General features: G+C 38.1%; 1 protein-coding gene across 21 annotated transcripts in view; it reads left to right on the forward strand.

Annotated features, from left to right (window-relative positions):
• The window catches only part of KDM6A (lysine demethylase 6A), a 154,344-nt gene that overhangs the window by 83,413 nt on the left and 45,290 nt on the right, over positions 1-25,641 (forward strand). For 8 of the 21 annotated variants that reach the window (XM_064646926.1, XM_064646927.1, XM_064646924.1 and 5 more), the window contains exons 6-11: positions 2,017-2,137; positions 11,521-11,575; positions 14,155-14,189; positions 16,480-16,545; positions 17,668-17,761; positions 22,219-22,345. In XM_064646926.1, coding sequence (XP_064502996.1) covers positions 2,017-2,137; positions 11,521-11,575; positions 14,155-14,189; positions 16,480-16,545; positions 17,668-17,761; positions 22,219-22,345 — 498 coding nt within the window. Of the gene's footprint in view, positions 1-2,016; positions 2,138-8,158; positions 8,180-9,495; positions 9,936-11,520; positions 11,576-14,154; positions 14,190-16,479; positions 16,546-17,667; positions 17,762-19,227; positions 19,313-22,218; positions 22,346-25,641 lie in introns of those variants that run through there. The other 13 variants (XM_064646925.1, XM_064646934.1, XM_064646932.1 and 10 more) reach the window with 6 other exon arrangements.

Here is a 25,641-nt window from a genome sequence, read left to right on the forward strand (position 1 = left end):
ACTGGCTGCCGCATGAGAGGAGCCCCGAAGAAAAGATACAAGGACTCCCTGAAACTACATCTCAGCCTTGGCCATATTGATCACCATAACTGGTCTACTCTGGCCTCAAATCGGGAGGCCTGGAGACACACCATCTATAACGCAGCTGATGCCTTTGAGAAAGCACGCAGGATCACCCTCGAGGAAAAAAGGCAACGCAGAAAGAACCGTGTATTGCAGAATACACCATCTAAGGAGTCTTTCTGCTGTGCCTTTTGCAATCGGATATGTCTGTCACGGATTGGCCTCATAAGCCACCAGCGCGCCTGTAGCAAATGTGGATAGAGCCTTCCCAAATCTTCGTTCGCGAAGCCCAGCCATGAGGATGAGGATACATTCTGAGGTGTGTGATTCACCACCACCCATATGATTCCAGGGAGGTTTAGATGAGATGTGAGAGACTGCTGAGCCTGGTACAGGTTCATCCCTTTAGCTCTTCACTTGCTCATTTTCCTTGTGTAGGCAGAAAAGTAGGGTACTGGGTAAGCCAAGTCTCTCTGAAGGGTTGTAGTAAAGGAAGCTTCAATTCCACAATAGAAATGTAATACTTTTTTAAGCTCATCTGCTCTTAACTTCTATTTAAAGAAGTGAAATAATGCTTTAGGTACGAACAGTTGTTGCATTGTCTAGAGGAAGTTCTGTACCTTTGGTTTGCCGTCAGTGAGAAAAAAGCCTGTAAGAATTTTAGAGCAGAAGCATTTTTGCTGATGGATTAAAAAATGATCATGTATGTGTTTTGTAAATAAAAAAGTATGAAAAACATTAATTGAACTTCCCATTGCAGCTGCTTACCTTTTTTTCCTCATAAATAATACTGCACTTGGAGAGAGGGATTAAGTCAGTGTTCCTAAGCAGTGTGTGATTTTAGGCACTGTGGGCAATTCCTGTCCCATGTCCCTGTGGGAACAGCTCTCCCCAAAGACTGTCCTGTCACCTGCCTACTTGGCCTGGATCTCTGAGTTTCCCTGGGACAGCAGATGGGACTGTGCTCCCTGGCCTGGGGGCTCAAACCTACCTTAAACTGGGACTGGTTCTCATTTCAGAATTGTTGTGTGAGCAGTGGTGGATGTGAAGGTATTTTGTTTCAATCTGTCATTGGATTTCAGGCAACAATGAGTCTTAGCTTCTTTCTCAGTTCCTCTGTGACTTTAATTCTATTAACTTTTAGTTGCATTTCAGCTGTCCCAGTTTTATGCAGTTGTCCTGGAGACAGCACAGTCCTGTTTAGAGTCACGTCGTTTCTGCTCCAAGATAGAGTTGCTGGATGGCATTTTTGTTTTGTCTGGTGCAGCGCCATCATTAGCAGGGGCATGTGGGAGAGGATTTGAAGTAGAATCAGAGGCATTTTCACCTATCATGGGAATGTGAAAGCAAGTTGCAGAGGGGAGGAAGTGGCAGGGTTTTGTATCTATGTTTTCCTGGAAGTAATTGAGTGACTTGGAAGTAATGGAGCAGTAGGTGTTAGTTGAGTCCCTGCATGGCACTGGTGCTAGGGAAGGGAGGAGAAAGAGGAAAAAGGAGCAGGTTGGTGCAATGAGAGGAGATGTGCCTGATCTCTCTTAGGCCTTCTCTTCTCCTGCTACTGCTGCACTATTGGAAGCAAAAGCAGCCTGGCTGTTGGTAGTGACATGAACGATCTCTGTATTGTGTTTATTGTTCTAAAGTTGCACTAATTGGTGAGTCATCCTTTCTGAAATATCAGATGTGATACTGTATTTCATGCAGCAAATTACTTTCTCTAAACTAATAGAAAAAATTAGACTTTCAAATACACCAGGATATCTGGAGTACAGAATTACCCAATCTTTGAAGAATCAAAAGCCATGCACCAAAAACGTTACTTGTAAACCATTATTTTGATATGTTCTTCTGCAGCAGTGCTTTCTGATCCACTTTCTGTTAGTCATACAAATAACGTTGATTATAAAGTAGTACTTGAGTAAAAAAATAATTTTTTATTCTGTGTTTTTCTTTCAGGGCAATTAAAGCATTTCAGGAGGCGCTTTATGTTGATCCCAGCTTTTGTCGAGCCAAGGAAATTCATTTGCGACTTGGGCTTATGTTCAAAGTGAACACAGACTATGAGTCTAGTTTAAAGGTAGGTTTTGAGTCCTTCCAAATTGAATTAACATTTCTTAAAAGTTGTGTTGCATCTTAAAACTGCAAGGAACGCATAAGGATAGAGCAACTAAACACCACCTGCTATAGAGAAGTGCTTTAGTGTGAAGTGTCTCTAAACAGAATAAGGATTGGATTTGAGGTGTGTGAGGTGCTACATATACTCAGAAGAGTCCAGCAATATTACATATAAGCACTGATACTCCAGAAGATCAAAAACTCAGTGTGGAGCTCTCGTCAGATTAAGTGAACTGCATGAGGAGACTGAGGATGTACAGAAAGTGGAAGGAAAAAGTAAAAGAATTAGCAGCTTGGATTACTTGATTTTTTTTAATTTTTTGTTTCTGTTTTTTCCCCGATCTGCCCTATTGTCAACTGGAAGCTCTTAAAATTAGGAAAATAGAAAATTTTTATGCAAAATAATGTTTTCATATTTTTATATCGTTTTTGCTTTTTTAGCACTTAATCATTCTTTTGTTTCCTGGTTTGAGAGTCAGCTTCTAAGGCAACATTTTCTGGCTAATTAGTTGGATATTATTTGTGGTAATACAGCACTTTGTTTCTTTTGTGCTCCTTCAGACTTTTTACTGCTTACATTCTATTTTGGTCTCTGATTGTAATCTGTCACTTTATCTCCCTCCATTTAACAAATTTGCCCATTTTTTTTCCTTCCTGGCCTCTAAATTTAGCTGTGTGTGTCTTAGAGAAATTAAGTTTCTTTTAACAGAGCTGCATATGCTGGGAAAATAAACCTGCAAGGCTGAGAATTTTGTAATTAAGTGTAATTTATAAACATATTTCTGCATATTAATCTTTCCCAAAACCTACTGAAAGCATTAAATTTTTTGTTGTCAAGAATCTTGTGGCACCCTTTCTTGTTTTTCTGGAAGTTATATTTGCAAGGCTGTCAGAATCACATTGTCCAAGATTTGAAAGAGGAGAGGACTATTCTCAGTTTTTCCTTCCAGTATTTGTGATAGTGGGAACTATTTCTCTCATCAGGCTTCCTTTTTCAACCAGAGTCCAAGATTTCACTTGCAGAGATGGGTAGAATTGGAAATTGTGATTGGAGAGGATGATTCTGCCCAGGAGTAGGAAAGATTATGTGCAGTGAATGGTGAAAGAGAGCACGGGGAGGTAGAGGTAGATCACTGTGTTGAGAAAGGGATTATGTGAGAGATTGGGTGGTTCTGCTGCCTTAAACTTTGGGATAGATTTAGTGTGTCATGATAGATAGGGAATAAAAGAAATGCTGAAGTACTTTTTGGTTTTATTTTTAAAGAAGTTGGGACAAAAAGAGATTAAATTTTCAGGAAGGTAGTCATGTTTTAATCAAGTAGTAGAAGAAACTTCTACATTTTAATTTTTGATAGAAATTGATCAAGGAATAGATAACCTTTTCCTGCTGTGCCATAAAATTTGCAATTCTATCAGTGAATCAAGTATTTAAATAGATTCTATGATAATTCAATCTAAATAATTTACTGTGTTTGACGTTCACAACTTTGCAAAATAAATCAGTCCCTTATTACAAGGATTTTGAGCACACCAAACTTCAAATTTTCAAAGCACCAGCTACAAATGGGAAAAACACTGAAGTAATATTTTGAAAACAGAAAAAAATAATCTTTTTTAGTGCAAAATCATCATGATGCTATTGCTTTTATGTGGCGTGTGGTTAAATCACAAAAACAAATGGCAGCAACCAAAACAGCTTACCCTGGGGCAGAGGGATGGGCAGACCTTCCTTTCTGGTTTGCTTCCTTTGCTGTGGAGATTGCAATCCTTAGAAGAGAATAACGGGGAGGAACAAGAAAGAAAAGACCAAGTGGAGCAATCCACTGGGTCCTGAACAGATTCAGCTGTTTTCAGTTCAGCTCAGCTGTGGATTTAAGGTAGAGCCTGGAGACTGATCTGCTTTGAAAACAGATTGTTGCTGATTGAAACGTATCAGTTTATACATCAGAATGTGTCAGTTGAGGAGTAGACTATGAGTAGAGCAAGTGGGGCAGTAGCTTCTTTAAAAGCCAGTCTGACTGAGATTTATAAAAAACACCTTGAGCCAGAGCTCTGAGTGACAAGAATGTGAGAGGCAAGTCAGAAAATGCTTCCTTAGTGAAGAGAATGAAGCAAAGTGTTGGTGCAGTGGTTATGGGCAAGCTTGGGGAGAACAAAATGAGGAAGGGACATGATGAAAGAGTGTGAAAGGATGTTTTCACACTATGTCTATCTCGTTCTCTGAGACTGAGTATCTCATCTTTTCACAAAAGAAAGATAAGTAACCCAAAGCAATGAAAAGACACATTTGTCTTGTTGTGCCTTTTTTTGTTTTATGGATCTTTTTAAAAGGATCCAGGATTTTAGAGGACAGTTATGGGGTTTAGGGTCCAGCCTGGCAGTGACTGGCCTTGAGCACAGACCCTTTCCTGGGGCTCTTTGCCCACTTTGAGCTCCCCAGTTACACTGAGGCAAAAAGTGGAAGTAACTTTTCATCTGGTATTCACTTGTGATTGCTCTGGATTTCACAGATTGTACCAACGTTGCATTAATGTACTTTGAAATATCATAATGTTTTTGATGGTATTTAAACATTCATGTTAAGTCTGTAATTGCTAAGAATAAACCATTGCCAACAAATGAGTCATTGTCAGTAAGAGTCATTGTCAGTAAGAGTCTTCAGGCAAAGGGAGAAGATGGGAGTCTGAAGGTCATATATTCCATGTTTTTCTCAATTTTAGAGCATTAACATAAATCATCTGTATTTTATGTAAGCAATTTAAGCACAAAATTAATTTTTACTATTTTAAGATGTTGATGATCAAGATAATTTGCTAGAGTGCTGTTTAACAAGCATAAAATCAACTCCCAGTGTTTTTTCAAAATCAATTACTGCTTTTGCATGTTTTTAACATTGCTGCAGTTAAGACTTGCAAACTACTTTGAGAACCCTTGACTGCTCCATTATCCCATTGCCATAAACTCTGGCAAGAACACCAGTGCTGTTGAAAATTACTTGGCCTTTGGGCTTACATTAAGGAAAAGAAACGATGTCCCTTCTGGTTGAAAAGAAACCAGTCCTTGTGTAACCCGACACTTGGGGCAGCGTTACCTTCAGAGGTGATACATGAAAGCTGAATTTGCCCCATTCATCAGAAAAGTACAATTAATTCCAAAATCAGCTGGCAGAGTTGGGGGGTGGATTTTTTTTTTTTTAATTGATTACTGTGTCAACAACATGCTGTTAAGATTAACCTCACAGTCCCAGCCTTTTCACAGTTTGCTACCTGTCCTGGTGCCCCTTTCTGTTCACCATTTCCTACAAATAGCACCAGGAATATTATGTTTAGTGGTGGTAGCTGTGGTGGCACTGTGATACCTGAGAGGAGAACGAAGAATTCATACTTAAGGGAAAAAAGAAATCTTAGTTTTTCATATTTATTGGAATGATAACATTGAGGGAGTGGTGCAGGGGAGCGGGTTTGGTTCTGGGACAGGTTGGAGATTTTTGGTGGAGGACTGTTTGGGGTTTTTTGTTGGATTTTGTTTGCTTTGTGGGGTTTTTTTAATAGGTGGTCAGTAGGAACGCTGAACACGAGCAGGTTATTTTGTGGCAAACCAAGAAATGTTTTGCCTTAGGAATTTTATTTGGTTTTCACATATTACAGGTGCACCCTGTACCCAGTAACAAAACCCTTAGAAGAATGAGAACTAAATGTCTCATGTTTTCAATTATCTGCCTTTTAGTAGAAATACTGATTCTGCCTTTCTTTTACGAAAATTTTTCTTCCTTTTTTATACACAAAACAGTTATTCCAGTAGTTTGCTTCAGGCTTATGCTTTCATCTTGCCCGTAAATCATCAATTTAAATATAATCTTAATTTTTTAATTATTCTTCTAAAGATTCTCATTTGTTAGTAATGTTAAGGCATGCTGCTTATATTAGGATAACAAAAAGGCTGCAAAAGAACTAAAATTTATTGGGAAAATGTCCATGAATTGTATGCATATGCATGAAATATAAAGAAGTTAAATACTGATATACAGATGAACAGCTTGAAGTACTTATTTATAATCAGTCAGACACTTTTCCATCACTTATTGAAATATTTCTCCTGTATATATATATATCTTTATGAAAGATATTTTTAGCTACTGCAGCTATTGTATGCCAACATGTAGCTGTTGTAGACATATCATTCATTTTTTATGTTCTTTTTCTGGGTAATAAGTAAACAAGTATTTATTAAAGTGAAGGAAATTCGTGATTTCAGGCCTTCAAATGCTGTTTCACCACCTAGTTATCTTTCATGTGTGCTTAGATTAGTAATTTTTAAGCATAAACATTGGACATTGAAATCTTCTGTATTTATTTCTAGTTATTGAAGAAAAATTAACTAGTCTGAATATGTGCAGTTATGAGAAGTTTTAGTTTTTTATGTCTCGTTTTATGCCTGTGATTCTACCAGAAACAGCTGCTTTTTTTTAATGTAAAAAACAAAGAAAAGGGCTTTAGCTCTTGCAAGGTGGATATCCAAGATTTCAAGCATTTCACATAAAATTCTGTGGAAAGCAAGATGAAATGAGTCCGAGGATGATTTTAATTAAAATGTGAGTGGATGGAAAGCAGCATTTGAGAATGAAATTGCTCTCTGAGTCTTTGTAGTTTGCATGTGTGTGGAGGGGAGAAGCATAGACAAGAAGTAAAACCATGAAAGTTATTTAATGTAGCATGGCACTGTAATCAAACTGCAGGAGAGTTAGGAGTGTGACTGGTTTTGACAGTGGGTGTTGGTATCACATTGTCTGACACACAGACTGTTTTCTTTTGTTCACTCTTACCCAGTTTTGCTTGGGATTTTGGCTAATTGTCACGACTACGAAGAGGAGTAAGTGCCAAAGTTGAGTTAATGTGCTATGTGACATCTTTGGTCATTTGGGAGGTGGGGAAGAACAAACCATGAGAAGATAAATAAAGTTGATTCAGAAGCTGAGCATTCAAGTTCTAAGGAGTATTTTTGCCGGTGCACTTCATTCACGGACCTTCTCCTGGTGAGAGGTGTCTCGCTCCGGGCTGGTGCAGGTTTATTAGGTGTAACTCTGAGGTTGGCATTCAGGGCATACAGTAATAACTGGGTAGGCACAGATTCCCGGCAAGGACTGAGCTTTCCGTGCAGCCTGGGCGGCTGTGGGGGTTGGAGGCAGAGTCCTGAGACGACCCCAGCTCGGGGCGGATCAGCTCCCTGGCGATGCCGGGGATGCGGCAGCAGTGGCAGACTTCCAGTCCCCCCGTTTCCCTGTGGCATTTTGTTGCTGCTGGCAGCCTTTCAGGCTCCTCACGCAGGAACAGCTAAATTCTGATGTTGCAGAAATAATGTATGGAACGTGCAGGCAGCGGTGAGCATTGAGATAGCTTTGTGAAAATCGCTGTGTGAGATGCTGATCAGTAAATTCAAATGCAGCCTTCTTTTGGCTGGTGAAAATACAGCTTGTAGGATTGTTCTGCTTGAAAATATTTTTTTTTTCTTCGGGCTAGTCAGAACAAGAGATTTTTCAGAGCATAGTGCTGCTATTCAGCGTATGTTGTATACGTGGCCTTTGTTCCCTCTGTCCTCAAGCAGCTTTGTTCTGCCCTGTCTGTGTAATAGTTTTCCCCCAGTCTTTTCTTTTTTTCTTTTTTTTTCTGAACGTTGGACAAAAGTAACCGAGGTTTTTACACTGCACAAACCTTCATCTTACAAGCTGAATTTGTTCTGATCTCAGAAGGCACTGGAGAGCAGCACGATGAGCTGCTGCAGCAGCGCATAGACGTGTCCTCTCCTGACCTTCTCCCCTGGTCCCAGAGATCCCTGGCAAATGGAGGCTTGGCTCGCTGCCCTGGCTGGTTATGCAAGGCTTTCCGTGTCCTACTTATCTGAACAAAGGCTGCTCTGAGGAACACGGGCATCACACCTAGGTCACATAGGCAGAAAAAGCCATCTCCTGACAGAATTTCACTGAGTCATGATGGAGCTTTGCTTCATGGTAAGTCGGTGAGAATTGTCAGGTTTCAGATGATGGCTTGCCTTGCTTGCTAAATAAGAACCGAGAGCTATTAGACTTGCTGATGTCATCCTGGAGAGGAGGAGGGAGGAGAATCACTGGTTTGAGGTCTCAGGTTTGGATGTAAACAGAGACAGTATTAAAATCTTGCACTGAGAAGAAAACGGTTCATTTCGTGTTGGTCATTTATTGATTAAAGAAACAACCAAAACTTGAGTACTTGTCTCTTAAATTGTAAAGAATTGGTGTTAATTCTAGTAGTGAAAATACGTTAATGTAACCTAAATCGGTGTCAGATTACTGTTATTTTACTGCCAGACCTGGTGCTTTCATCAGTTCTCTTTATATGGAATCCACTGTTCCTCTCATCCATGGAAAGGTTACCTGCGGAATTGTTTCCACAATCAGAGACAAGTCAAGGACTCCAGAGGAGACGAAGTAGTCTGTAGATAACGGTGCAATTACAGATGGCTACAAATCAAGGTGATCTAGGACTTGACGATCTTGAAAGGTCTTGTCTGACCTGAGCGATTCTTTGATTGTGGCTTGAGCCGCAGCCCTTGAAGAGAGGCTGTTAGTTTTTAACATTCAGAACACTGCCTTCTAGGTAAATCCTCTTACCCGGGATTTGAATTTCTATAGAGTGCTGTCTGCCTTGAGGTATTGTGTGTCGTCTCTGAGCTGCAGCGGCCTCTCCTGCATAACAACTATTCCACACAGCAGCAGCAGCAGCCTCAGTGCTGCAATATTTGAGAGAGGTGCAGATGTTTGCCAGCCGCTGCTGTTGGTTGCAGAAATGGAAGTTGGAAATTATTCCTTTTTCTTTAATTTTTTTTTTTGTGGTTGTGATTAGTGGATCTGCTTTTGGCTGATGAGTGATGTGTTAAAATGCATGCATGGGGGTTTTTTTTGGTCTGATTTTGAATACTTAACGGGGAGCTATGTATTATTTATCCGGCAAGAGGTGTAGGTTTGCTCATGTATGTGCATTTCAGAGGTTCTTGGTTTGAAAGGTTCTGGGGTTTCTGTGGTTTGCTTTTAATTGTGATAATTGTTTCATGCAAATGGTATATTTTTCTGTAGTTCCTGCTTTGGTTTATCAGTTTATTTACTGTTCGGAGCTCAGTGAACAGTCCTTGTAGAAATTTACTGCACTTAAAAAATTTACATGATGGGGATTTTAAAATACAGAAGTTGGCAAATGTAGCAATGGAAATTTAAAATTTAGGAGACATTGCTGAGAATATTCCTGCCTTTTTTTTTTTTTTTTTTGCTGTGTATCACTGATACTGTTGACATATATTAAAATGGTTACATTTTCTTATATGGTTGCCTGCCTTCTCGCAGTGAGTCTCGCTGCGATAACCCTTCTGAAAAGCTGCTACAGAACAGTTGTCAATTGTTTCTTTTTAGATCTGCTTATTTTTTATAATAGCATTGCTAGGTGAGAGCAGATCTGTTCCTTTCTGCTTTACCTTCTCATAGGAATTGTAAGTGACAGTGCAAGATGACACATCTGTACAAGAAGGATTTTGTACCTTTTAGATCAGGAATACTCAGTCTACAGGCCAAAGCGTTTTGGTTTTTTTTTTTCTTCTTTTGTCAGGTAAAATGCAATTTAAAATAGAGCATTTTATTTTTATTTAGTTCTTTTTTTTTTTTAAAGTTGCCTGCTTAGTAGAATCACTATGGTAACAGACTAAAGGATGTCTCTGAGGCACTCAACCTGCATTGCAATGTAAGTGAGGGGAGACTGTAAGTTGTCTGACTGCTGAATAGTAGAAAAAGGAACAGGCACAGCAGAGAAATAAGATATTACTTATAAGGTATTATTTACTACTCTCTCTAAGCTTAAAAAGTGATTTCACAATTAAAATATATGTGAGTTCACTGGGGTTTGTGCTCACTTCTGGGGATGACATTGCTAAAATGTTCATTAAAAGTCATAAATTTGTGTTATCATTCTACTTGAGTTTGTTTTCTTTTTAAAGGCTATTATATATTTCTAATGATAGTAGTCAATGAGAAGTGAGCTGCATCAGTGTGTGCCTCACAGAGCTCATTAAAGCCATCTGCATTCTTTTTATGGATAATACATTAATTTTCTAATATTTTTTCTATTAAAATTAGAGTTTCTGAGCTATTTGTTTGTCTGTTAAACTCTTACAAATCTTTGAGATGTGTGTTACATTGATATGCCATACACAAGGTATTATTAGCACCATGAGGAAAGTTGAGTAGTATGTACTAGCTCTGGGTATGACAATACTGAAAGTGATTTGTATATATCCATCGATAGGGATTATGTTTTTCTTCCCAGCTACACCAGGAAGCTCTTGATGCCACCTAGTTTGGCATCCTGAATAGTCAGAGCTAAAATATCATTTTGTGCTAGCAAAACAAAATATACTAAAGCATCAATCATGTTTTGTGTATTAAAAGCCACCTGAAACTGTATTTTGCAGATAACTGTATTTATTAACATTATTTCTCTGTTGTATTAATATATTAATCCAATTTCTACACCCTGTAGGGATTTTCTCTGAATTTTATGGAAGAGTTCAGAGGTGCTGGAGTTTCTGTGCCTTTTCTGTTCATTTTAACAAACTTGTCTTTTAAACTGTGAATAGTGATCAGTGGATTAACATGACATTTGTGAAATGATTGCTCACATCCAGACAGACAGGCTTCATTGCTCTGCTTTTGTGACCTTCTTTCTAGAAGAATGCAGTATTTGCCTCAGAACTTAAAAATTTTAAAACCTATAATGTTTAACTGAAGTTATCTTAATACCTGAAGCAGCAGATGTAAGAACTTAGGAACCCCTTATGAACTCGTGTTTTACTGCAAAGATATTTGTATTAAGTGCTCTTTGACAAAAGTTCAGTTTTTAAAGGCTTCAAGTCACTGAATTTGAAGGAAGAGTGTTATTTTTTCTAGATGGACAAGTTGAGAGCTTTGATATTTATCTCCACGAGGCCATGAGCCTGTACCTCTGCAGTCCCAGCTGTGTATTCAGAGGAAAACCTTTTCTTCCAATTTTGACCATTCATTGGGTGCCTCATTCTCCCAGGTGCTATCCCAGTGGTTTTGTGAAGATGTCTGTTGCCATTTTACATTACTACAAGCGTTGTTGTGGTTGCAATAAGAAAGATTTTCTTTCCTCTGGTAAACAGTTGAACAGAAATTGAAAATTGTTTTCTTTAAGACACGTGGTAAAATGCGGTATTGATTTTCAAGTACAAAATTGATTTACTCTTACTTTGCCAAAGTGCTAGTATTACTTTGTTTGAAAAAGCAAATAATTCTTTTTTTTTTTCCAGCATTTTCAGTTAGCTTTGATTGACTGCAATCCCTGCACTTTGTCTAACGCTGAAAGTAAGTAAACTATAAGTATTTCCATTTATTTTGTTGTGGTTTTTTTTTTTAAGTCTTATGCTCACAACTGCATCAATTTTTAATGAACCAATTCTTCAAAATCAAAAGAGGTACTGAGAAGAAAAAAAGGTGCTGAGAAAGGGAGACTACAGAACCTCTCTCCATCTATCAGTGGAGACAGATGTTCCAGTAGAATTGAGGATTGTTTTAGTAAATAGAATAAGTAAAAATTGAGACTTAATCACTGCTCTGAAGACTTGAATTCTGGAGGAAACGTACAATTTGATTGCTTTTTTATTTATTTATAAACACAGTGCTTGTGCCATGGCACATGTTTGATTATTTAAAACTTCATGGTATCTTGATTATTTGCCAATTTTCAGTTGTTATTTTCATGCCATTTAGATTTATAGATCTAAAATTCAGCATCAGTCCTAGGCTGTAGAAATAAGAAAAAGTAATAAACTTACTTGATTTTTTGTTTGATTCAGTGCCAACCATATATTAGTCTGTACTTGAACACGTCAATCTTTAGTGCAGTGTGATCCATCATATATTGTAGGCTGTTACAGAGCAGGTATTTATCCAGAGTTAGTGGAATTCTTATGCAAGAATAAGTGTATGTTCCTGCATGTTTTTGGAGTCTGTAAGAATTTAAAGGCATAGAGTTGTGAAGGAAATTACTCCTTCAGTTTTTAAGGTACCTTCGTGCTGTTGAGCTTAGGGTGCCTCCTAAGTCTCACTTCAGAAGCATTGGATAAAACAGTTAAAAGCATTTCTCTAGGAATTGGATGGAATAGTGAATATTTTGTCAGCAAGGGCATTGAAAGGGAGTTTGTTTACATGGGTGAAACCGCTGGCTCTATCAGCACTAAGGAGACAGCTGTGCTCCAAGGTCTTCTTCAAAGCTTTGTCACTTATCAGGAACAGACACAGATAATTTTGTAAAAATCTGCAGAGTCCTCCCTGAGTCAATAGGCTTTTATTGTTTTTCTACCAGACATGTGATTCTTTAATTATATTTCATGTTTGTTCCTATTCTTTCTCACTGAGTTTATCAGTTTTCACTGTATCTCTGAGTTTCTGTAAGGTTTTCCTAAGCCTTCCCCCACATCCCCTCTGCCCCCAGATTTGTGTAGAGGGATGGCCTCATGTGAAGGCTTCACTGCCTTACATTGAGTGTGTTCCTTACAGAAATGTTTGAGTATTAAGCATGTCTTCTTCCTACTTAGGCAATCTCTAATGTGATACCTTTAATTTCTTTCCCCTGCAAGGCATGACTTAATTTTGGAGCTTCACACTGAAAGGGTTTTGTTATGGGGGAAAAAAATTAAAGAGAGATTTTTTAGATAATGAACTCCTGAAACAAAAGCAGGGTTTTTTCTTTCATCAGTACAGAGTGAAGTTTGATGATGTGGTGAACATAATGGGTGTGTTATGTGCCCTTTAGCAAGGAGCACAAAAAGTTTATTAAAATTTTAGATGATGCATTTCATTCTGACCTGGTTTCCAAAGTGCACCCGACTTTCTTCTTTATAGTGAAGGTCAAAGCAGTGCACAGAGGGAGATTTTCCCCTCCCTTATGACCCAGAGAGAAACCCTGGAACTCTGAATTACCTGTATGGTAATTTGGTGTCACACTATTATGTAGCTTTAAGGGAAAGGAATCTCAGTAATTGAAATAAATTGAGCTTGGCTCAAACACAGGTATTTTCTTACTTGTAATCCTCCAGAACATCGGGCAGAAGTCTGTCTCAAAGGAACTTTTCTTTCCTCATCAAAACAGAATAAGGATTACATTCATCTCAATTAGCTTTAGCTATCTGCCAGTCCACGGCTGGTCTAGGGTAGCAGTTCTCAAGCCTTTTATGCAATGATTTGAGCAGCACGAGGATAATTTTCCCTCTGATTTTACTCCTGAACAACTTTCATTTTTCTTTCTCTAGCCAGCAATTTTCTTGCCTCCTAGAGCTGCTGGTAGTATTATGGCATTCTGTGCAATTCGTGTGAGGAATTGAAGATGCTTAACAGTAACGATCAGAATATCATCTGTAATTAACTCTTTGAGTTTCACGGGGTGAGGGGGAGAGACAATGCCTAAAAAGGAAGGAAAAACACCTAAATTTAGTCTGACACTGTATAACAGTTTTCTGTTCTGTATCCCATCTAGTCTGTCTCTCTGCAGTTGAATGAAAATCTTTATTTCTGAGTCATTTATGTACAGAAAATATTACCTGTGTTCTCTTACTGTGCATCTTTACCTAAAGAGATTTTATTGCTAAATTTATTGAAAAGTTAATGGGCTCTGTGTTTCAGAATACAGATAAAATCCATGGGCTGCCCTTCTGCGATATCTGTTTACATTTTTCATGCTTTGTTAGGATACATATTTATCCTCTGTCAGGGCTGGTATGTTAAGTGTAAAATATCAATGTAAACAAATATTTTTTTTTAATATCTAAAAATGTAATTTGTCTGGTTTGCATCAATAAATTTGAAATGTTGTTTAGTCCTCACTTGAAAAAACATCTTGTTGTTGTTCATTAAAACTAATAATTTTGATTTTCCCACTCTTACAGTTCAGTTTCACATTGCCCACTTATATGAAATCCAGGTAAGCTTTAAGCTCATAGTTATAAAGTGTGGCTGAGTTTTGAACTATATGATGTAGTCAGTCTCTGGAATTTAGATTATAGATGCTTTAGTAAAGTTAGACTTAAGTCTTGAATCACTAAAGAAACTTTTTTTGCTTTGGCTAAATTAAAAATATTTTGTATGTGGACTGTCATGCTGTAAAATGGAGCAGCTATTTTAATAAAAATAGATTTACTATTCTCCCAAATTGAGTGCAAAAAAGAAATCCCAAAATATAGCTTCTAGGAAAATTCTCTTGTGAAATTATATTCATATTTAAGAAGTTGGACATATGTATAAAATAGGTAATTCCTCAAATCATAGATATATTGTATCATATATACACACACATACATAAATCCAATTCCAGACAGTTGCCTAGGTGTCTTTTAAATCTATTTGACATGAAATTTTCAAATTCAGTTTTTCAGTTTTCAAATTGAACTGAAGATATGTGACATTTGGAATCTGAGGTCAACGGCACATAAAGCTTATTAATTCTGTATCAAATCCTACCATGGAGTTTTCTAGGTGAATCCTTTGGGAAATTATAGAACATTGCCTGAGCTTCCAGAACACAAATAAATTAAAACCAAGTAGCTACTGAAACAGCTATTGTATATTTGTAATTTGACTGACTGGTTATATAATCTAGATTTTGTGCCCTTCTATCATGTTTATACATATCATATGACCGAGGAAGGGATGTGAGGTGAAAACAAAACCAGTTGTAATTGAAATGGATGACAGACATAAACTATATTTTCAGTCAGCTGGAAAGTAGCTTGATGAAGTAAGTGCTGTCTTTTGATGGCACAGTGAAAAATGGCCTTAAGTATTTATATATAAATAAAAGATACAGATCTGACAAACAAAATACTTTTCTTTTGAGTGCTTTTGGTGCAAAGCTGCCTGACAGGACAGAAATCTCCCATCCCAGAGCACCATTAAGCAGCTTCTTGGAATGTCATGGTTCTTATTTGGCCCCCATCCAGATTTCATCCCGGGCACTGGAGCACCTCTGACACATTTATGTGACAAAGCTTCCTCAATGCACCAGTTCTGTAACTCTGGCAGATCAAAAGCAAGTGGAACACCTCAGGTCACCGTCTCAGGTGCCCTGAATAGTTGTGTGACCAGTGCTGGCAGTGCTTAAACTGTGCTTTTTGACTCACAACTACAGGAAGCAGGAGCTTCATTTTACTGCGAGCCAGAGCAAAAACGTTTCGGTGGATTCTGCTGTTAGATTTGTTTGGTCTCTCAGTTCTGTTGGGAGGGGTATCTTGTCTTTTGGAATTTGAGAAACTGAGAACCACAAGGGTCCTGACTTCTGAATATTACCTCTGACACAATGAAGAGAGGTTTTGGAGACAGGCTGGTTGCTTGGTTTCTTTTACAGGACACAATGAAACAGGGGTTTTTTAGCTCCTCCATGTGTTTGAAAATTATCTGCTCTCTAATATTATAGAAGTTAATACATTCCTTAATTAAGTACCACAGTACTGGAGTTTAAATGATAGGTTGCCAGCATCTGAACAAGAGATGAGCCTGGTGCTGATAAGAATTTGCAGTGGGTTTTCATGGTGTTTAATGCCAGTTTCTGTTATTTCATCTGTGGCCGTGAGGGAGCTTATAGGGTATCTAAACATGTTGTGTTTGGTTCTCCTCCCCTTTTGCATTTCTAAGACCATTCATGATGCAGCCAAACATCAAAGACTATGGATCTTTGGAATTAACATATAGATATAAGGGAAAAGTTCTTCACTGGCAGGGTGATGAGGCACTGGAACAGTTGCCCAAAGAAGTTGTGGCTGCCCCATCCCTGGAAGTGTCCAAGGCCAGGTTGGATGGGGCTCTGAGCAACGTGGTCTAGTGGAAGGTGTCCCTGCCCATGGCAGGGAGGTTGGAATTAGATGGTCTTTAAGGTCCCTTCCAACCTAAACCATTCTTATTCTATGAAATAAAAGCAAAAAATTTTCCAAACCTGAAAAACATGCTCTATTTTAATAGATATTTCTGAATCTTCCCCAGCATGTAAACATCTTTTTCAAAATGTGAATATTAGGCACTAACATTTACCTATTTGACATCTGGATTGCTGCCTCTGCTCTCATGCTCTACAGTGAACTTCTGTTCATTTGCTTATTATCCTTCATAGTCATAAACTACAAATTTTGTTCCCAATGCTAAATTTAAAGTTTTTTCCTGATTGTTTTTCTTTTGCTGGACATGGATATTTTATTTATTTATATTATTTGTTTTCTTACCAGTTGTCTGCATTTCATGAACACCAATTAAAAATCTTTCCTACCAACTTCCCCTTGTTCCATTTGAAAGTATGTAATTGCTGCTTTAATTTTTCTTCCTGACTAGAATAAGGTTTTAAAATCACCAGAGTTGTCTTTTGTGATTTTTGAGATTTCAAGAACCTAATGACATTTTTAACTTCTAGTAGGTATTTATACTCTTTAGAGTCCCTTTTAAAGCACCAGTACTCATTACTGTGCACTCTGTGCTTAAAACAAATGTAACTAAGCCACGGTCATTTGCATTTAGGTGGCCCCATTTCTTTTAATATGCTCTTCATCTGTTTGCCTGGATGAAGTGTACTGTTGATTATCTGAAAGCATATTCGTGGGAGAGGAGGAACAGAACTGAACATTTAAAATACATTCACTGTTAAGCAATTATTGTTAGAAAATTCAAAGCTAAATGCTGACATTATTACCAAATAATTCATCTGTTGAGAAGTCTTAGCCTTTAATATATACAAAATAGCTCATACTGTTCAGTGAAGTCAATAAAGACTCCAATCCTAACCTGTAAATGTGTTTTATGTACCAGCACCTGTTTGTATAGGGAGTTATGAATTGAGTGTTTCCAGGCTCTAAGCACACTTAAACTATATAGTAGATAATAAAATGGCATACCTTCATTACCTAGGCACAGTCCTTTTAATTTTGCATATGGTGGGACTCTTGCTAGGACAACAAATATGTTGAAAGAGGCAGCTCAAATATACCAAAGGAAGGGAAGAGGCAAAATTATACCAGCCACCAATTAACGATGATCTTCACTTATGTTACAGATTTCCTGGGAGGAATTGGTGTAGGGTTTTCTCAGATGTACACTCACATTCAAGTATTCCCCTTAAAAGCAGAATATTCATTTTAGAGTAAAAACCATAATGCATGTATGAGGAGTTGACCAAATTTAATAATTTTCAAGTTTCTCTCAATTCTTTTCCGTAGTCAGTTTATATTAAATACTATATTTATGGAAGTTATTCTACCATATATATACATCACTCATTAAAGCTTTCATATGCACTGTATGCAAAAAAAAATTCTAGAATTTTTTGTCAATGTGTTTGTGTGCTGTCAGTGCTGTGAAATCGTTGCTATTGGTGATCTGTTGTAAGCTCTATGATTAATCCATTTACTTTTTTCCTTTTGCAGAGAAAGTATCACTCTGCAAAGGAAGCTTATGAACAGCTTTTGCAGATCGAAAACCTTCCTGCACAAGTAAAAGCAACTGTCTTACAGCAGTTAGGTATGTAAAATTAACTTTTATTTTTCCTCTGTGTTTCGTTTTTCCATCTTTGCCTCCAGCAGTGTTGTTTAAGGCTCCATTTCCAAACAAGTCTTAGACACACTGAGTATGATACGTGAGATTTTTCACCCAAAATAGAATATGTAAGAGTAGATAATAAAGTAAATAAGAGAGGAGGAAAATATTTTAATTAAACTTAGAAAATTAAAAGGCTTCTAGACTTGCTGCAGTATGTGTGTTACAGATTTTGGGCAATGAGGGGGTGGGCTTTCAGAGAAAGAGTGCAGCAGTTGGAATTCTGTGTTCTCTGTTCTGCCTCCAGTAACATCCCTTGAAAAGCCAGGCTAAATGCAGGAAACCAAAATACTCTTCTCTGTTGCAGACTAGAAGAACATGGCAATTGAAAAATTTAGCTTTTCTTTCTCTCTAGTTTATGCTACCTAATGAAAACCTATTTCTGTAACTAAAAGGTTTATCATCAGATTCCATAAAAGAAAACACATAAAAAACTGAAAAGGAATTATTTTTTAAAAATTGTCATTTTCCATTTTTATAGAAAGCTGCTAAATAATTTTTAGACCAAAATTTCTAGTGGATGGGTAGAATAAAACAGTTGTGTCCTATATACCTTATAAAATATTTCCAGAATATTTTGTTAAAATTGTTCAACCCAGTGCAAAACTTCTTCATTCACCTTCTCCATGTTCTTCATCTAATTTATTATTCTAAATATTAATTTAGCCTGCTTATGCCCATTTTTATTTTTTTTCCCTCTTTACATAGTGGTCATTTAACTCAAATTTGTAACTGGCACCAAACTGTGGCCACAGTGCTTTCTTTTTTCTGTAATGCAGGTTGTGTGTGGATTTGGAGTGGGATAATTTTTCATCTGTGACAGAATGTCAAAATTGATGGGCTAATTTTGAGTCATCTGTGTATGAAATGAAAATGAAACTGTGGGAGGAATTCACTGCAGGACTCTGGGTGCTGCTCTTTTTGCTGTCACAGGACAGTGTTGCTTATATTTCAATAAGCCCTTTGAATTTATTTTTTTAGCTTGGTATTATGTCACCAAGCATAAATTGTCAGCACTTTCATCCAGAAGGGCTGTACATCTGATCAGTGGAAGACAGGCTTCTCAAAAGAGCTGACCAGTTCTTTTTCAGCTCTGTTTGATGTATGTTGCCACAATAGAAGCAAAGGCACATGGGTGTATTCATAAAATCCTGCCACAGGTCTCTGTGTGAGCAGTAAGAACAGTGACTTTGAGAATTGTCTGCTGTCTGAAAACTGGATTAACTGTCTTTATTCAACCAGCATAGGTCACCCAGTTTTGTTGTGTGGGTAGCTTCTCTGTGGAGAAAGGGATAGAGTGGTCTTAACCAGAATATTCAAGGAATAATGCCATTTCTTTTCTGTTAACAGTGGTATTTATCAGAGTGTGGTGTTTATCACAGATTTAGTCTTTAGCAGCTGTGACTGTGGAGGAGAACCCTGTGATTCCCAGATAAACATAGACCCAGTTGAGCTGATTCGTGCTGACTAGCTCAGGTAGACGTAATAGTAAGATCTGTACAGTTGGATAAGAACAGTTTGTTTCTTCTTTTTTTTGCTGTTCCATTTGCTTTCCAGACAACAGTTCTCTTCACCATTTTGCATTACATTACAATGCAAAATTACATTAAATTAATGAGACTGAAGATCTAATCTGTCCCAGTATGCTTTGTCCAGTTTTACTCAAGCTGTTGCATAAGGAAGAGTGTAACAACAAAATAAGTGTCTGCTTAGAGGTTCCCAAAGCACTCTTCCATTAATTTTTGGTTAGGGACATTCCTAGATGGTGTCCATGTGACTGGATGAGACATCACGAGGTGCTGGAATGGGGAAGAGGTTCATCTCCTCAAAACCAATGATGTTTACTGGGGAAAAGTGATTGCCACAGGTTCAGCATGAGAGTGATAAGCATTAAAAAGGCCACTCTACACGAGCACATCAGAGGGATTTGTTCCAAATCACATTGTAAACACCTGGAAAAGAGCATGGAACATTTGTGAAGTGTGGACAAAATCTGTGGTGTTTATTGTATTAAAAATGTCCCCAAGAGTGGAAGAGTGATCACTGTACTGATTAAGAGTTGGAGTTAGGTCTTCCAAGTAGGAAACTGCACAGCTTGCCAGGGGTTTTCCATCACCACCTTTATGTGTGTCCTTCACTTCATGCACAAGAGCAGATGTAGTTTCCTGTACCCGTGCTATTCTAGTGGAGAACTTTTGTTGGCTCTCCCTCTCTTGCTTTCTGCCTTTTTCACCTCCCTGCAGAGAAGGATAAAACTGGGAAGCAACCCTTGTTTCAGCAGTGAAACCAGACAGGGATTGCTGTTTCTCATTTCTGTCTCCTAGAAATAGATTTGTTCTTTTTATCAGTGAACCTCAATAAAGATCTCCTGAAGATACAGCATGTTACCTTTCAATCCAGCAAGGTTCTGATGAAACAGAAAATAGGCACACAACATTTCCAGAGATACAGGAAATTGTTTAATGTCTTTTTTTTACTCTTGTTTGTAATCCCTGAACTATTACTTTCATCTCAGGCTTTGCCTGGCACAGCACCTGATACACATATCCTTAACGAACAGTTACACAGGTGAATTCTGATAACCAACCTGACATAAGCCTTTTTTCTTAAAGCATGAGCATCTTCTGTATTCTTAAGAACATCAGAGACTTGGGATTTGAATCAAAATCGTAGCTTGTTTACTAAGTTCATGACAGAAAGTTGTGTATGTTTTATGTCTCTGCAAAAATCCCTGGGTTTTTTTACTTCCTTTTTTTTCCCTGATTGGTAGAGTTCTGACTTGATTGATCTTCAGTCATGATAAAGTACTTTTCAGTACTGTAACCTAACCTGGCTCCTAACCTGGCATTTTTTACAGTCTGTGAAATATATGAACTTCAACTTGTGACCACAGTTCCCAACTGATATTTCTTAAAATACCTCAGGCAGATGTTGTTCAGTAGATATGATTTTATTTTTGATTGCTATTATTAAAGCTTGGAAGTTTGCAGAAATGTTGTGGTGTCTGTTGACAACTGTGAGCCCAAGGAATAAAAAATAAGCTGTATAGAACAGGTAGAATAAAATACTTAAGGTATAGTCTAATTACAGAGAGTGAAGTACAACTACTCTTCAGGTCAGTTCTCAGTCTTACCTACTTTGTCTGGCATTTCAGATGAGATCTGAATCTGATCCTTTGATATTACCTTGTAGTTAGACTTTATCAAAAAGCTTAGATAAGCTTAAGGTGCTGAAGTTTAGCTCACAGAGGTTTTAAATGAAGGTACAGTGCAGCTGTGTGTACAATTCTGTAGGTAACTAGAACTTTATACAAACCCCTGGGTATTTTATGAAATTGGTATCATAGTGTCCCACAAGGGACCGTTTATGGCTGGGAGACTGTAAACACATAGGGGCAGTCCTTTGTCACATCTTACATTTTGCCAGTGTTGGCTGAAAAGCAGTGGATTGTTAAAACAAACACATGGATATTGAGGGAACAGCAAGACATTGCTGAGCATTGTGGTATGTAGTGATTTCAGCAAACAGGCTGCCTGCCACAAAGGGTTTCCTTGTTTGTACTCATTGTATGAACAGCACTGAGATGGTTTTGTGGCTGCTTGAAGGAATTCCATCTGAGCATAGAGGCAGATGAGGAGCAGCCTGAGAAGATGATGAAGGTGCTTTATTTGGAATGGTAACCAAGCCTTGCGTCAGTGCCGGAGCAGAGATGTGTTTTAATTGCATGTAAAATACTGTTTGGGAGAAAGAATTGTGGGAGGCCTTTAAAGTGGGGATGAATAACTTGTCTAATGTAATGAAAGAAGAAAAGGCCTTTGAAAGAATATGATGTGTGGTTAGATGAATTTGTTATGTAGATGAGAGGTGATGGCATTTGTCAAGGTGAACAGGAAGGATGTTGTAGTAATGAAGATGAAATGACAGTGTAAGAAAGCTTTAAGTGGAGATGCAAAATATCTTAGTCAAAATGTAGATACAGGTCAAATATGAGAATTTAGAAGAAAAGGAGTAAACATAATGTGTAGATATTATATATGTTATATATATTACATAATTGATATGTGTGACAGAGAGAATGGTGGTGGCATTTTTCAGTGTCTGGGTAGGTATCTGTGTTCAGAGGAGGAGAGAGTATACATTTTCAGATTCACTTTTTGTATTAGAAGATTGAGCAGTTCATAATTATGCTACTAATCTCATAGAAAATTATTTAAAAAAAAAAAATCCTTTAACAGTACATTCATAATATTATATGTAAGTGATGTTATTGTTTGGTATTCCTGTTTTTAAAGAGACATCAATGCTATCAATATCCTGCTGTGCCAAAGTATTAAATGGTCCTGGGGAATTTCACTTCTACCATTTATGGATTCTTTTTGTAGGCTGGATGCATCACACCGTGGATCAGCTTGGAGACAAGGCAACCAAGGAAAGCTATGCTATACAGTATCTCCAGAAATCTCTAGAAGCAGATCCAAATTCTGGTCAATCCTGGTATTTCCTTGGAAGGTGAGAAAAGACTTTATAGACACTGTAACTAGATTTGTAAATTTTTTTGAGGATACTCATTATTGTGGGTATTTTACACTGTTTTTCTTCTTAATCCTTTCAGAGGAAAATTGAAGGGAAAGGATATATGAATGTACTGGAGTCTTACATTTTCTGGGAAGTGTATAAAAAGACAAGGTGCTAACATATTTGGGATGAATATAGATTAGAAATTGAAATTAAGTATGTTACCCAAGTGGTCCTGCTTTTTTTGTAGTTATTATTCAGTCTGCACATTTACAGTAATCTGAATATGCCCTGCCTGGTTTTACCTGTTTCTCCTCTTCCTCCCACATCTTCTGTTCTCTCTCTCTTTTTTGTAAATTGATACTTTTTTTATACCTTTTTCACAGTTCTTTTGCTCTTTATTTTCTCAGAATCTCCCTTCTAATCTCAATCAGCTTTTGCACTAAAATACAAATATTTTCCTAGGTATACATCCATTTATAAAGTACATACAGTGCAACTGTCCATTAGGCCAAGATAGCTCAGACTAATCTATTCTAATTTCTATTTGAGTGTTCTGTAATTTTGTACTTTAAGACAGTAACATACTCCCAGATGTAAGTCATATCGATTGAATGAGTTTTCTTGGTCTCCTGTTTAAGGCAATAGAGTACTTTACACAAACCAGCAGTAACTATTGAAATAATCAGGTTTTGGAGAAATCTTTAAGGACAATTCAAGTCCATATGAGAACAGGCCAGTTCTGTTGAGAAATACAGCAGAAAAGAATGAGGCAAAAATAAAATTAATATCCTAGCCTCAGTACCTTCCAGGTTATGTTCTTGGAGATTCTGATCAAATACAACTGGAACCTATTTTTGTTTTTGTCATGCCAATCCCATTCTTCCAGCTGTTCCTCTAGGACAGGGCTTCTTCTAAATTGGGAGGGAGTGTCGACCTGCTGGAAGGCAGGAGGGCTCTGCAGAGGGATCTGGATAGACTTGAGAGATGGGCTGATTCCAATGGGATGAAGTTCAATAAAGCCAAGTGCCGGGTCCTGCACTTTGGCCACAACAACCCCATGCAGTGCTACAGGCTGGGCAAAGAGTGGCTGAAGAGCAGCCAGGCAGAAAGGGACCTGGGGGTACTAATTGACAGGAAGCTCAACATGAGCCAACAGTGTGCCCAGGTGGCCAAGAAGGCCAATGGGATCTTGTCCTGTATCAAAAATAGTGTGGCCAGCAGGAGCAGGGAAGTGATCCTTCCCCTGTACTCTGCGTTGGTGAGGCCACACCTTGAGTATTGTGTTCAGTTCTGGGCCCCTCAGTTCAGAAAGGATATTGAGGTGCTGGAGCGGGTCCAGAGAAGAGCAACAAGGCTGGTGAAGGGACTGGAGCATAAGTCCTATGGGGAGAGGCTGAGGGAGCTGGGGTTGTTTAGCCTTGAGAAGAGGAGGCTCAGAGGTGACCTCATCACCGTCTATAACTACCTGAAGGGAAGTTCTAGCCAGGTGGGGGTTGGTCTCTTCTCTCAGGCACTCAGCAATAGGACAAGGGGGCACGGGCTTAAGCTCCGCCAGGGGAAATTTAAGTTGGATATCAGGAGAAAATTCTTTACAGAGAGAGTGATCAGGCATTGGAATGGGCTGTCCAGAGAGGTGGTGGATTCACCATCCCTGGAGATTTTTAAACGCAGATTGGATGTGGCACTGAGTGCCATGATCTAATAAATGGACTGGATTTGGACCAAGGGTTGGACTCGATGATCTCGGAGGTCTTTTCCAACCCAATCGATTCTATGATTCTATGATTCTATGATTCAGCCAGCTGAGGGAGTGTGTGCAGGCTGAGGGAAGGACACCAGCACTGAGTGTGAAGGGCAAAGGGAGATGTGGAGGGAAAAGGGAAGGGGAGCCAGGGATCACCTGGCTCATCTGATCTTCCACTGGGCTGAAATCCTGTTTTTCCTTCATTAGTCCCATTCCATGTGCTGTGAGTTGAGTTATTAGGCAGCAGGACAGAGCCAGGACTCCATGAACTGTTTGTGTGCAGCTGCTCTGCTCCAGCTCCTGCGGTGCCACAGCTTACACGTGGTCACAGTGAAACCCAGGACTGTGCAGACAAGGGGGGGAAATGCAGGAAATAAGGGTGGAAAATTTAGTTGGAGCATCTCTTATATTTTGCAGGGAGGATTAGAGCAAAAATGCTTCTGTGCCCCGTTTTTCCATTGCATACGGTGGCAGAAGAGGAAAGAAAGTGTGTTATGGGGTTGTGCATTTACTTTTTCCTTCTTCGTGTACTCCCTTGTGTAATTCCTTCCTCTGCTGGTAGTTGGTTTAAATCTGCCTTCAAAAACATATCACCACCACCCTCCTCTCCACTGGAAAAACTCCATCACCCTAAGTTTTGTTGGGGGCCTCATGTCAGTGCTGCTCTAATGAGAGGCTTTATGTATCTGATAAGCAAGCAGAGTGAAGCATGTTTGTTGGAAATTGGGTTAGACTGTAATTAAAATGATCTTCTGAAACATTCTATTCAGGCTTAATGGATGTTTTTAGGCAAAGTAATGCTGTATTTTATTGTATTCCTTTCCTAGTGTGCCTCAAAAATACTTGAAAGAGTGTAGCATGTTTGACAAACCTTTGCCTGTACTGTTCTGCTTGGGTTTTATTTTTTACTAGAATAAATTTTCTGATGCTATTTATGTGTTTTGAAAGTTGTCAGTTATTTTTACAACAGTGAAACTTGTTACAAACAACATAAGACACAGCTATTACAAATTAAACTAGTAAATGTATATATACAGATATTTGATCTTGGCTTTATTTGAAGCTTTTGATTTTAAAACAGTGGGTATTATTCCCTGTGGTATAATTGTAGTTCCCTTTAATGCCAGAATACCTTTGAATTTGTATGTGAAAAATACTAAAGTAAGAAATTAAAAAAACATTCAGAGTAGCACAATTTGGTGATCTGTATGTGCAGTACAAGTAACTGGTTTGTTTTTCATTAATTGAATATTATTGAGATGCAAGAAATGCACATAAAAAGCTTCCCAGGCAATCAGGAACCATCCTCATTGCGTTGGTCAATATCTCCCAATAATTCTGTCTTGTAGTACGTTAAGTTTTATAACCATTTGTTTGATGAAATAGGTAACTTAGTTGTTTCTTTATAATGCTGTCTGTAGATAAACATTGTTCTTATTGACTGATAAGCTATCACAAGGGAAAGGCATGTAAGTCTTTTGAATATGGTGTGACTGTTTTCCTTACAAACACAGTGATCTTGGGTTTAAGTAGTTTTGGTGTA

Source organism: Pseudopipra pipra, chromosome 2 (assembly GCF_036250125.1).
Source record: "Pseudopipra pipra isolate bDixPip1 chromosome 2, bDixPip1.hap1, whole genome shotgun sequence".
NCBI classification, from domain to species: Eukaryota; Metazoa; Chordata; class Aves; order Passeriformes; family Pipridae; genus Pseudopipra; species Pseudopipra pipra.